The following is a 13,925-nucleotide window of genomic DNA, read 5'->3' as shown; positions in this document are numbered from 1 at the left end:
CTACCCCCCATTCTACTGTCAGCCTTAGAACCACGACACGCGCATCATACACATTCTATAATAGTGAACCATTGTGATGGGCCGCGCATCGTAAACGTAGAACCACAGAATACCGACTGCGATGGCAATGCGAGCAGAAATGAGTAGGAGTACTATAGGGGCCCTATCCCCGACGGTTTCTGGGTCATGTGGGAAGGACCCCCTATCACCCACACTAACTTGGCGACGGTTCCAAATGCCGTCGCGGAAAGGGTTTAAAAACCGTTTGTTTAGGACCGACGCGCACCAGTGATGCCTCAGCCATAGGTTCTATAAAGTATGCCATGCTTTGTACCAGACCAATTGTATACCTCACCATGATTTTGGCAAGAGAGTACAATAGTGATCTAGGAGTAGATCACTGGACAGCGATCAAAAGTATCCTTAGAGGACTAAAGAGATATTTCTCGATTATGGAGGTCATGAAGAGTTCATCGTAAAGAGTTACGCCGATGCAAGCTTTGACACTGATCCGGATGACTCTAAGTCTCAATCTGGATACATATTGAAAGTGGGAGCAATTAGCTAGAGTAGCTCCATGCAGAGCATTGTAGACATATAAAATTTGCAAAATACATACGGCTCTGAATGAGGCAGACACGTTGAGTAAACTTCTCTCACAAGCAAAACATGATCACACCTTAGTACTCTTTGGGTGTTAATCACATGGCGATGTGAACTAGATTATTTGACTCTAGTAAACCCTTTTGGTGTTGGTCACATGGCGATGTGAACTATGGGTGTTAATCACATGATGATGTGAACTTTTGGTGTTAAATCACATGGCAATGTGAACTAGATTATTGACTCTAGTGCAAGTGGGAGACTGAAGGAAATATGCCCTAGAGGCAATAATAAAGTTGTTATTTATATTTCCTTATATCATGATAAATGTTTATTATTCATGCTAGAATTGTATTATCTGGAAACTTAGTACATGTGTGAATACATAGACAAACAGAGTATCCCTAGTATGCCTCTACTTGACTAGCTCGTTAATCAAAGATGGTTAAGTTTCCTAGCCATAGACATGTGTTGTCATTTGATGGACGGGATCACATCATTAGAGAATAATGTGATGGACAAGACTCATCTGTTAGCTTAGCACGATGATCGTTTAGTTTGTTGCTATTGCTTTCTTCATGACTTATACATGTTCCTATGACTATGAGATTATGCAACTCCCGAATACCGGAGGAACACTTAGTGTGCTATAAAACGTCACAACGTAACTGGGTGATTATAAAGATGCTCTACAGGTGTCTCCGATGGTGTTTGTTGAGTTGGCATAGATCGAGATTAGGATTTGTCACTCCGATTGTCGGAGAGGTATCTCTGGGCCCTCTCGGTAATGTACATCACTATAAGCCTTGCAAGCAATGTGACTAATGAGTTAGTTGCGGGATGATGCATTACGGAACGAGTAAAGAGACTTGCCTGTAACGAGATTGAACTAGGTATTGAGATACTGACGATCGAATCTCGGGCAAGTAACATACCGATGACAAAGGGAACAACGTATGTTGTTATGCGGTTTGACCGATAAAGATCTTCGTAGAATATGTAGGAACCAATATGAGCATCCAGGTTCCGCTATTGGTTATTGACCGGAGATGAGTCTCGGTCATGTCTACATAGTTCTCGAACCCGTAGGGTCCGCACGCTTAACGTTCGATGACAATCGGTATTATGAGTTTATGTGTTTTGATGTATCGAAGGTTGTTCAGAGTCCCGGATGTGATCACGGACATGACGAGGAGTCTCGAAATGGTCGAGACATGAAGATTGATATAATGGACGACTATATTCGGACACCGGAAGTGTTCCGGGAGGTTTCGGATAAAACCAGAGTGCTGGAGGGTTACCAGAACCCCCCGGGAAGTTATTGGGCCCTTAGTGGGCTTTTAGGGGAGAGAGAGGGCAGCAGCCAGGAGGTGGCGACCCCCCCCCCCCAAGGGAGTCCGAATTGGACTAGGGGAGGGGGGCGCGGCCCCTCTTTCCCTCTCCCTCCCCCTCTCCTTCCTCCCCCCTCCTAGTAGGACTAGGAAAGGAGGAATCCTACTCCTACTAGGAGGAGGATTCCTCCCCTCCTTGGCACGCCTATAGGGCCGGCCGGCCTCCCCCTTGCTCCTTTATATACGGGGGCAGGGGGAACCCTAGGACACACAAGTTGACAGTTGTCTTAGCCGTGTGCGGTGCCCCCCTTCACAAATTTCCACCTCGGTCTTATCGTTGCAGTGCTTAGGTGAAGCCCTGCGCCGGTAACTTTATCATCACCGTCACCACGCCGTCGTGCTGACGAAACTCTCCCTCGACCTCAGCTGGATCTAGAGTTCGTGGGACGTCACCGAGCTGAACGTGTGCAGATCGCGAAGGTGCCGTACCTTCGGTGCTAGGATCGGTCGGATCGTGAAGACGGACGACTACATCAACCACGTTGTCATAACGCTTCCGCTTTCGGTCTACAAGGGTACGTGGACACACTCTCCCCTCTCGTTGCTATGCATCTCCTAGATAGATCTTGCGTGATCGTAGGAAACTTTTTTGAAATTACTGCGTTCCCCAACAGTTGGAAATTAAGCTTCGTAAAAATAGATGGAGGGAGTACGATTTACGTCCATAGTCAACTTAGTGACTTCGGTGTGCTTTGACTTATTCATATTTGGTGTGATCAGAAGTGTCATACAAAAGGCGTGCCAAAGGTTCAAATGGTTCTTAATGCGTCATCGGTGTATGCCTTCCTACTACCATTAGGTGGCACTGTTCGGATGTTAGCGTGCTGCGTTGATGGACATTTTTTTGGACACCTCCCTGTCTCTGGGTGGCACTATCTGGATGTTTCATGTCGCGCTGATGGATGATTTGGTAGACACGCTAATTATCTCCCCCGATGCAACGCACGGGTATGTTTGCTAGTAGCTTATAAAACCAGCAAGGCCGCCGCTTTCAATTTTTCCCGGTCTGACCGCCAGTCCGATTCGGTTATTTAAACTATGCTAGCACCTATGTATACATTTTCCCCATGATGGTGTGCTCAATGTTTGTTGGTTCATGGGCGGCCTGCTTTAGTACCAGTTTGTTAAAGAGGCAAATGCCTCCAGAATTTTCGTTGACACCGTGAGATACATCAATTGGTTTCTTGCTGTTGAAATTTGAAAACATCTGAATTAATTAGAAGAACGTCTTTTTTTATAGGATGCCTATAGTGGGAAGTTTACAAATTGAGTATTCTCGAATGTGGTGCAAAATTTTGTGTTGTGACTATATATGGACCATGGTCCTACTCAAAGTATTTAATATATTCTAAACATATCTATTTTTTATTCTTCACGTAATACATATTTTATGACGCACGATACATGTGGCGTTTAATTTACCTCTACCCACGGGTATTACAAATATGTTTAGTAACAGGTTGATGGGGGTTGAGGCTAAAACAAAAACACGGATTCACACAACTGTTTGTGCTTTTCTTTGGGCTATTTGGAATTGTCGTAATGTGCAGGTCATTTTCCGAGCTACAAGATGGACTTTTATGTGGTCACTACTGCAACATGCGGAAGTGCAAGAGCATATGATCTCTGGGTGCAACCAATGAGAAATGATAGCACAAGATACATACAGACGGTTTGGATGGCGGTCCGATAATAGGCTATGTGCATAGGCATATTTTCCTATTTGTGCATGGTTGTTTTTTTTTCATTATTATGACGTTGGAGATTGATACTCTTAAACTTTAATAAAATATAGTTGTGGGCATCGTAATGATGCAGAGGCCAAGGGTGATCCTCCTTTTTTAAAAAGAAATAACACATATTTATGTCCAATCAGGGATGGATTCATGTGGTGGTAGAACACGTATAAAGAAGAAGCTCATTCCTGCTATAAAGGATGTTGAAGTACCTGTCTCCTGAGGGCCTCATCACCCGAGTGCCCTCCGCACCGCCCATTGCGCCCTGGTCTCGCGCGGATGGCTCCCTAGCACGCCCTCGACCATCCAGTCTGCGCGGGCGCCCGACACGAGGACGGTTTTCCCATGAGGCGTGGGATGCATGCATGGCCGGGGCCACCTCTCTATGATAGGTTTGAGTCGCGCCCGCTTGAGCCGGCTCACACGCTGCCCCCCGTGGGCTGGGCAGAAGGGATCATGTTCTCAATTTTAAGGGATCAATTAAGGGTCTTCAAGTTTTGAATCAGAACCGTGCAAAAGAACATTTGACGCTAATGGACGACTACTTTGCTCCCGACGCCCAATTCATGGAAAAAAATTCGCCGGCGCTTTTGGAGCCGACAAAATGTGCTCGATCGCCTCTATAATGGTGGTCGAGGTGTTTAGACCTCACTACTTGAGAGAACCAAATATCGCAGATACCGAAAGGCTCATTGCAAGAAGATGCCCAAGTATGCTCAGATCTGTTGATTGCATGCACTACAGATGGAAGAACTGCTCATATGCTCTACAAGGGCAATATCAAGGCCGTATTAAGAAGCCTGCAATCATTCTTGAAGTAGTTGCATCATAAGATCTTTGGATTTGACACCCTTTCTTCATTGTTTGCTAGGTTGACTGAAGGACAAACTCCTCGATGCAACTATACCATCAATGGTCATGACTCCAACATGCTAATATTTGGTTGGTGGTATCTATCCTCCCTGGGCAACCGTCGTCAAGACTATCCCCGACCCAGTTGGTCAAAAAAGAGTTCAGTCCGCCCAAAGACAAGGAGTTAGAAATGATGTGGAGAGGGCATTTGAGTGCTGCAAAGCCCATTTGGTAGTTGTTCGAGAATCTGCAAAGATATGGGCTCCAAAGAACTTGTGGAGGTGATGACATATTGTGCGATCATGCACAAATGATCTTGGAGGGTAAGGATGAAGATGCTGCCGAAGGTATGGAATTTGAGAACATGAGTGATTGTATCAAACTTTCACAGAATCCGACCATGTTTGAGGAGTTTGTTCACATGCATCAACATATTTGACATTGAGGAACTCATAGCAGCTTAAGAAAGATACGATTGAGCATTTCTAGGTACTTAGGAGGGGGGATGCGAGTTGAGTTCAAGTTTGAATTATTTTATTTCAAAACATGGATATTATGCTATTATTTTGAGTGTTGCGGATTAAAAAAAAGAGACAAACATGGATAAAATTGAATGGCCGGCCATGGTGCCTTAGAGCGTTCGGATCAGCTCCAATCAAAGTAGTCAACCGAAAGTGCTCTCAGTTCGGCTCAAGCAAGGCTGAATCGATGGCTTCGTCGGTGGCGTCGACCCGTTGGCTGGGCAGTTGGGGTAGCTACCAGCCCACCTGAGTTCAAGCATCGGCTTTGACGTGGATGCTTGCGGAGTTTCTCCTATAAAAAAAAGCCAACGAGGATTAGCCCTTGGGTTGGTCTTATTTTTTTTGGTTAATGCTCGAGCCAAAGGGGCATCCGGTTGGCACCTAGCTGGTGAGCAAAGCCACCATGCGCAGTAGCATTTTGTCAACGGGCTAGAGCTCAGTGCACCACCCAGATCGCTGATGCACCACATGCCTCTCCTCACCCTGACGCTGATGGCCTAAATTGATGGAGATCGGGGACCCGTAATGTCAACGGCGAGAGACGCGCACTCGCCATCGAGATGGAAAATCACGCTAGTTTATACCATTCCTTGTCAATAAACTACGTGCGTACAACCTATGGCGTACTAGTACAGGAAGCTTGCCACCAGTTTCCAAGGGCTGACTTCGAAGGCAAGTCAGATCACGCATCTCCACCCCACGACCTGCCGAATATTATACACGAGGAGACCGAGATGACATTTCCGCTGTATTCTATGCGCATCTCCAAAGTCCAGCCCATTCCTGCTACTACTCCGCGACGACGACTACACGATTAGTTAGTGCTTGCATTAGGTGGTGGTTTCTTTTTCTTTCTGCCAAAAAAGTCCAGTAAAGTCTGCTATTCTCAGTTCTATACCCTGGTTGTTGAGTATGTATTTTATGTTGCATGTAGTATATTGGAGTTGTGACCCATCTCCTAATCTTGTATAGTTGAGGTAAAGGCCTTCTCTGTAATTATATATAAATGCACCAGCATCTCATCAATACAACGAACATTGTATTGCCAAACCATCTTTCTACATGGCATCTATCGCAAGTCGATCCTAACCCTAGCCTAGCCGCCGCCGCGCCTCCATCGCGCCGCCGCCGCCCCCTCTACTCGCCACCGCCGCCGCCGGTTGCCGCCGCTTTCCGCTGCACTAGCCGCCACCGCAGGTCCGTGCCGCCGCATCCTATCCTCTGTGCGCCGCCGCCGCGCTCTATCCTCCTTGTGTCGCCGCCACAAGTCCTTACCGCCGCCGTGCCATCCTCCTCGCGCAACCGCCGCACCTCCTGCTGCCGCCGCATCTCGTGGCCACTGCATCTCCTGCAGCCGCTGCATCTCCTGCAGCCGCTGCACTTCTTCTATATCCCCATCTTTTTTTCTGTCGTTGCCCTTCTCCTTCCTTCAGTAGCAGCCTAGGCTCACGTCCGCGCAGTATACATCGAGGCCTATAGGCACGTTCATCAATCCAGATGTGTGCCGGTGTGCTTGCTAGATTGTACGTGCACGTGTGCTTGTTAGCCGGCGGCGCCGCCGCCGCTACTATACCTCCCGCACTGCTGCTGCATCCTTCGCTCGTCACTAACCCTCGCTAGCCAGCCCGATTGGAATCGATCTAGTTGTGTGCCTGTCTACTTGCTAGCTAGGACGTGCTTGTGTGCTTATTAGTCACGACTGCCTTTTCCTACCCTAGCAACCGCCGCCGTTGCTGCGATGTCTTCTGCCGAATCGTCTCGTCTCTCTTCGGCTACATGTACGCAGACGCGCTGGCTCCCTTCACCACGCCGCGGGTTTTTCCGGCGGGCCATCCGGCCTACTTCGCCGTGACGCCGCAGCAGGCCGGTACCGGCTCCGCGGCTCTACTCGCCACGCCGATGGCCGGCGACCATGCTCCGCCCGCCCTGGTTCAGCCCTACGGCGGCTTTGCCTCGCTGCCGGTCTCACTGCCATGGGACCCTACTTCTTTGGCTGCACTGCACTCGGCCCCATCACCGGCGGCGCTTGGTACATGGACTCGGGCGCCACCGCCCACATGACATCTCATCCCGGCACTCTAACCTCCTTCACTCCGGTTCATACTCCTACTCGCATCACCGTTGGTAACGGTTCCTCTTTACCTATCACACATGTTGGTCGTACTTCGTTTCCTTCCACATCTACGCCTATCACTATGTCTAATATTCTTGTTTCTCCTGATTTAGTTACGAACCTTGTATCTATTCGTCGTCTTGCTCGTGAGAATCCCATTACCGTTGAATTTGATGATGCCGGTGTTTCTGTGAAGGACGCCCGTACTCGGATGGTCCTTCACCGTTGCGATAGTCCTGACGAGCTCTATCCGGTGCACTTCTTCGCCACCGCTTCCACCACCCTAGTCGCCCTCGCCACAGGTGTCGACCTTTGGCATGCTCGTTTGGGACACCCGAACCCCACCACTTTACGTCGAATTCTTGGAGTTTTTCATTCTCATGCAATAAGATCGATGACCATACTTGTGAGTCTTGTCGTCTTGGCAAGCATGTTCGTCTTCTGTTTAGCGCATCTACCACTATTTCCACTTTTCCGTTTCAGTTATTGCATAGTGATGTTTGGACATCCCCGGTTGCAAGTAACACGGGCTACCTATACTATTTGGTGATCTTAGATGATTTCTCTCATTATGTGTGGACATTTCCTCTTCGTCGCAAGTCCGACGCCCTTGCCATACTCACCGCCTTTTATTCCTATGTCACCGCACAGTTCGGCCGTCCCATCCTTGCATTACAAACTGATAACAGAAAAGAGTTTGACAGCGTTGTTGTTCATAACCTTCTAGCCTGCCATGGCACTATCTTCCGCCTCACTTGTCCCTACACGTCCCAACAAAATGGTCGTGCCGAGCGTATCATTTGCCCTCTTAATGACTGCGTTTGCACGTTCCTCTTTCACTCTAACGTGCCTCCACGGTTTTGGCCGGACACTCTCGCCACCGCCACCCTCCTCATCAACATCCGCCCGTGTCGCCCATGCTGGAACTATGCCCCTCACCATCTCCTCTTTGGTGCGCCCCCATCTTATGATGGCCTTCGCATGTTTGGCTGTCTCTGCTATCCTAGCATCGCCGCCACTGCGCCTCATAAGCTTGCACCTCGCTCCGTCACTTGCATCTTCCTCGGCTACCCACCTAACACTAAAGGCTACCGCTGTTACGACCCTGTCTCACATCGTGTATTCACCTCCCGACACGTTTACTTTGATGAGAAGGTGTTTCCCTTTCAGCAGGAGGTACCTCTCGTCGCCCCGTCGCCGCCGGCCACCGGCGGCCCTTCGGCAACCCCGTCAGGTGGACGGCTCCATTCGGCTCTTGGACCGCCTCCGGGCTTTGGCGGTTCTCGCATCGTGGGACGAGCGGCTCCTCGCGCCCCCACGACGCCCTTGCCGTCACCGCCGGCCTCGCCGCCGACTCCCTCCCCGGCCGCCTCGGGCACGGCCGCCTCGCCGGCTTCGGCTGCCCCCTCGCCGGCTACTGGCTCGGCCGTCGCCGTCGGCTCGCCCGCCGCCGCCGTCTCAGCCGCTGCCGCGGGCCCTGCCGCCGTCGCTGGCCCGACTGCCACCACGGGCCCCGCTGTCGCCACTGCCCGCCTCTTGGCATGATGACTCGCGCCTGGGCCGGTGTGCTCCGGCCGAGCATGCGCTACTCCTCCGATGAGTATGTGTGCGCCGCCTCGACTTCGACGCCGTCACCCATCCCCACCTCCGCTCGCGCTGCCCTTTGGGATCCCCACTGGCTCGCAGCGATGCAGGAGGAGTTCGACGCCCTAAAGTGCAATCACACGTGGCAGCTTGTTCCGCGACCCCCTCGTGCCAACGTCATCACTGGCAAGTGGGTGTTTCGCCACAAGACTCGCCCGGACGGTTCTCTTGAGCGCTACAAGGCTCGGTGGGTGGTTCATGGATTTCGGCAGCGCGCGGGCGTGGACTTCACCGACACCTTCGCCCCGGTTGTTAAACCGGGCACGATCCGCGCCGTGCTCCAGTTGGCGGTCTCGCACGCCTGGCCTGTGCACCAACTGGATGTCTCCAACACCTTCTTGCACGGCCATCTTGCTGAGCAGGTGTTCTGTGAGCAGTCAACTGGCTTCGTCGACGACGAGCACCCAGACTTTGTGTGCTTGCTCTCCCGTTCCCTTTACGGGTTGAAGCAGGCGCCTCGGGCTTGGTACCAGCGTATCACAGCCTTCCTGCAGTCTCTGGAATTTCGGTCCACTCGCTCCGATGCCTCACTCTTCGTGTATCATCAGGGAGCTGACACTGCATATCTGCTGCTCTACGTCGACGACATCATCCTCACGGCGTCTGCCTCCGATCTCCTTCGGCGGCTGACTGCTCCTCTTCGTGATGAGTTCGCTCTCAAGGACTTGGGGCCTCTTCACTACTTCCTCGGCATCGAAGTGGTCCGACGGACTGACAGCTTCTTTCTGCATCAGCAGAAGTACGCCCACGAGCTCCTGGAGCGTGCCGGTATGCTTAACTGCAAGCCGGCGCCCATCCCCATCGACACGAAGGCGAAGGTCTCTGCTCTGGAGGGGTCTCTCACGTCCGTTGCAGCATTCTATCTCTCCATTGTTGGTGCTTTACAGTAGCTGACGCTGACTCGACCCGACCTGAAGTACGCTGTCCAGCAGGTGTGCCCCCACATGCACGCTCCGCGTGACTCCCACTGGACCTTGGTGAAGCGTATTCTCCATTATATATGCGACACCATGTCTTTGGGACTCACTCTGACGGCCTCTGCCTCCACCGACCTCGTGGCCTACTCGGATACCGACTGTGCTGGCTGCCCTGACACTCGACACTCCACGTCAGGCTACTGCGTCTACCTTGGGCCCTCGTTGATCTCTTGGTCATCGAAGCGGCAGCCCACGGTCTCCCGCTCCAGCGCCGAGGCAGAGTATCGCGCCGTGGCTAATGCCGTGGCCGAGTGCTCTTGGACCCGTCAACTGCTCCAGGAGTTGCTTTGTGATGTTCACAAGGCCACTCTTGTCTACTGCGATAACGTCAGCGCGGTCTACCTTTCCGCCAACCCGGTGCACCATCGACGTACGAAGCATATTGAGCTTGATATTCACTTCGTGCGCGAGCAGGTTGCCCTTGGCCGTGTTCGGGTTCTTCACGTGCCGACATCGCAACAGTTTGCTGATGTGATGACTAAGGGATTGCCTACTTCTGCCTTCGAGGAGTTTCGGGCCGGTCTCTGTGTCTCCGGCGACGCTTCGACTCCGGGAGGGGGGGGGTGTTGAGTATGTATTTTGTGTTGCATGTATATTGGAGTTGTGGCCCACCTCCTAGTCTTGTATAGTTGAGGTAGAGGCCTTCCTTGTAATTATATGTACGTGCACCAGCATCCCATCAATACAATGAACATTGTATTGCCAAACCATCTCTCTACACTGGTATTTCCTTCTCCGTCCAGAGACAACATACATTCTCTAGAAGCAACTCTAGCCGAGCCCCCATAAAACCGGTTAGGCCACCTCTAGACGATCCCAGAAAAATAGAGAAGCAAAACGGCGGAGTAAACTTAGTGGAGTATTTTTACCCCGCTAAGTTTTGATCGGACCTAGCCTAACTCCTAAATTTAGTGGAGTAAAAAGCAAATTTTCATAAGTTCAACATAGATTCAATTTAAACACAATTCTAAACCGGAATTCAACACATAATGTACATAAGCATCCATCGAAACATAATCTAGTTTAAACCAAAACATGAACTTGAACTTAAAACTAAACATAATTTACATTAAAAACCACCAAAGCATAGTCAAACTAAAACATTAATGGTCGGACTTGTAGAGGGCGAGCTACTCCGCCCGCGAAATCCCACCGCCTATGGGGTTCGGCCCTGTGCCATCGTCGCCGCAGTCGGGGAAGATCCTCCGCCATTCTTCAACGTCGAATTCGCCGTCGGCGCTACCGTCCACCTCGTCGTCCGAGAGGCGCGCTTCGCCTCCGTGAAGATCTTGTGCTCCGCCTCCACTAGCTCGGGGTACTGGCCGTGGAGGTCCGCCATGTACTCCTCATCGGCGGCCTCCTCCGCGATGCGCTCCCTTTCTCCCTAGCCACCGCCACAATCACCACCCCCCGCGCCCGGCGCTGACGGGTCGAGCTCAATGGGAGCCTCGCCCCACAGGACATTGAGGCGGGCAACAACGCCGTGCAGTCAAACCTGCCACCGGTCGTACTCGCGGGTGGCGAGCTCGACCATGTGGAAGGAGCCGATCCAATGCTTCTTGTGGGTGTCATGGTCGGTGATCTCGGCCACCCACGCCCCGCACGCCCGGCCGGACACCGAGGTACTTCCTCTATGGCTACCACGGCGCGAGAAGGTTGGGGAAGTCGGCGCGCCGGCGGAATGGGACATCGTCACGACGGCGGCTTGAGGACGGCCCCGCGCAACGCTTGTGGCGGCGCGGATCCGCGCTGCGGATGGGCGGTGGGGACCGACAGCCACATGATCCGGCCATTGGGGAGGAAGGGGCGACGGGGAATTGTGGGGTGGGAGGGGGCGTCGGCGGCGGGGATTGAGGAGAAGGAGAGGCAGAGGAGGGTGATAGACGCCAGATACGCGGTGGAGGAAAAGTTATCCTCCTCTATGGGTTTTAGGGCTTCAGCTTGGCCTAAAGTTTACTCAGCCAGATACTTCTTTATTTTTTAAGGGATCGGCTAAAGTTGCTCCAAAATAAGTGGCAGAGATAAATTACAGATCTCGACAATAAGATGGCTGGAAACGAAACTTGAATCACGCGAGGGCTATTTCAGAAAAGACCAAAAAATGGCGTTTCGGTTAACCAAATCCTTTGACTTAAGCGCATACTATTCCTTTCCCTAAAAGAAAAAACAAAAGCGCATACTATTCCTCGTCCTCCCCTCCTCCTCCCATTTTCCGCTTTATAAAACCCCTCCCTCCGTCCATCCATTTCCACCTCAAATCTCAAAGTCGCACAACGCCACAACCCAAAGCACAAGGCCGCACCCACCTTTCCCCGTTCTTCTCCGGCGCCGAACATGGCCGTCGACCTCATGGGTTGCGGCTACGCCCCGCATGGCCACGCGGCCGAGGCCGAGGAGCAGTTCCAGGAGGCCGCTGCCGCGGGGCTCCGCAGCCTCGAGCTCGTCATCTCCTCCTTCTCCTCCCGCGCCGGCTGCGCGCCGCCCCTCGGAGAGATGGCCGACCAGGCGGTGTCCAGGTTCCGCCGGGTCATCAACATCCTCGACCGCACCGGCCACGCCCGCTTCCGCCGCGGCCCTGTTGGAGATGCCGCCGACTCGTTGACTCCCCCTCCTGAATCCTCTGCTCCTCCTCGGATGCCGGCCCAGGCACTGGCACCGGCTGTCTCGCCGCAGCTGGCGCCGCAGAAAAGCGTGACGCTGGACTTCACGAAGCCTTTGAAGGCGCCGGCGGCGGCCCCGGCTGCCGCGCCTTCGGTGACGTCGACGTCTTTCTTCTCGTCCGTGACGGCGGGGGGCGATGGCAGCGTGTCGAAGGGCTGGACCCAGCTGGTGTCCTCCGGCAAGCCGCCGCTCCCGGCTGGGACCAAACGCAAGCAACGCCAACAGCAGACGCGCTGCGCGCACTCCGACGCCGCCGCCGCCGGTGGCCGGTGCCACTGCTTGAAAAAGCGCAAGAACCGGGTGAAGTACACGACGCGCGTGCCCACGGTAACCTCGGGCGCGGCGGACATCCCCGGCGTCGGCGACAAGTACTCGTGGCGCAAGTACGGGCAGAAGACCATCAAGGGGTCCCCTCACCCCCGCTGCTACTACAGGTGCGGCACCGTCAAGGGCTGCCCGGCGCGGAAGCACGTGGAGCGCGCCACCGACGACCCCGCCATGCTCGTCGTCACCTACGAGGGCGACCACTGCCACGACACTTGGCCGCCGGCCGCCGCAAATTAAAGCTCCCCGGCAGCGACATGACTCGATGTGCTTCTTCCATTCGTTCTTTGTAACGGGGGCTTGTGTAAAGGATCCAAAATTAGGAATATAGAAGATGTTTTCATCAAGATTGGAAACGCATGCCAATTACGTACTAGTACAAGATTTCACAGCCTTGGTGTTGGACCTCGCCGCCGAGGGCAATTCTGACGGGGTGGTGGTCATGAGCACGACAGTCTTCGTCGCCTACCTCCGTCCGGCCGCCTTGTGAGGCCCCTGGAGACAATCACAAGCAACAATGGAGGTAGGTGGGAGATTTGGGATGAGCAGGATAGAGAGGCAAGGGGAGAACGAGAGAAGGGAGACAGATTTAGACGTTTTCCATCTCATTAGCTGTCGAGCACACACGGTCAGAGTTTAAGTAATCCACGCCAGTGACACGTGGGCCCACTCACATGGCACGCAGGCTGCTGGCAGCTGGTCTGACTCTTTTTTTATATATATCAGTAGATGGTCTGACTCAACCAGCCGCACTTGCTCGTTCCGTCGTAGTGGGAGTAACATAGGTAGTAACATAGATGCCACATAAACAAAAATGATGAGGTGGCAAATAGTTAATGAGGAGAGAGGCAAATAGAGTAACATAATATGTTACCATCGCATAGCGCTTTTCAATGCAAAATGAGTCTATAAAGTAATAAATGAAGACATCTATGTTACCACATATATAACACTACCCACTATGAAGGTAGTAACATAGACTAGTAGCATATTCATGTTACTAGTCTATATTACTCTCCACTATGACCAGCCTTAGGCTCAGTTGTCGTAGGCTCGTCGTCTATCAATGTCATCGATCCTGTAAGCAACTCCAACGAACCGAC

The 13,925-nt window shown here is 52.4% G+C and overlaps 1 protein-coding gene across 1 annotated transcript; it reads left to right on the top strand.

The window, feature by feature from the left end:
• Positions 1–10,819: 10,819 nt before the first annotated feature.
• On the top strand, positions 10,820–13,169 carry LOC109759870 (probable WRKY transcription factor 11). Its single transcript, XM_020318709.4, has one exon. The coding sequence runs from the start codon at positions 12,172–12,174 to the stop codon at positions 13,060–13,062; it is 891 nt and encodes a 296-aa protein (XP_020174298.1). The 5' UTR covers positions 10,820–12,171; the 3' UTR covers positions 13,063–13,169.
• Positions 13,170–13,925: the final 756 nt, after the last annotated feature.

The sequence above is a fragment of the Aegilops tauschii genome, chromosome 5 (assembly GCF_002575655.3).
Source record: "Aegilops tauschii subsp. strangulata cultivar AL8/78 chromosome 5, Aet v6.0, whole genome shotgun sequence".
NCBI classification, from domain to species: Eukaryota; Viridiplantae; Streptophyta; class Magnoliopsida; order Poales; family Poaceae; genus Aegilops; species Aegilops tauschii.
This window is presented reverse-complemented; position numbering and strand designations above follow the sequence as displayed.

Bases quoted from the DNA above. Each gene is read 5' to 3' on its own strand.
- LOC109759870 (XM_020318709.4), top strand. From the start codon at position 12,172: ATGGCCGTCGACCTCATGGGTTGCGGCTACGCCCCGCATGGCCACGCG.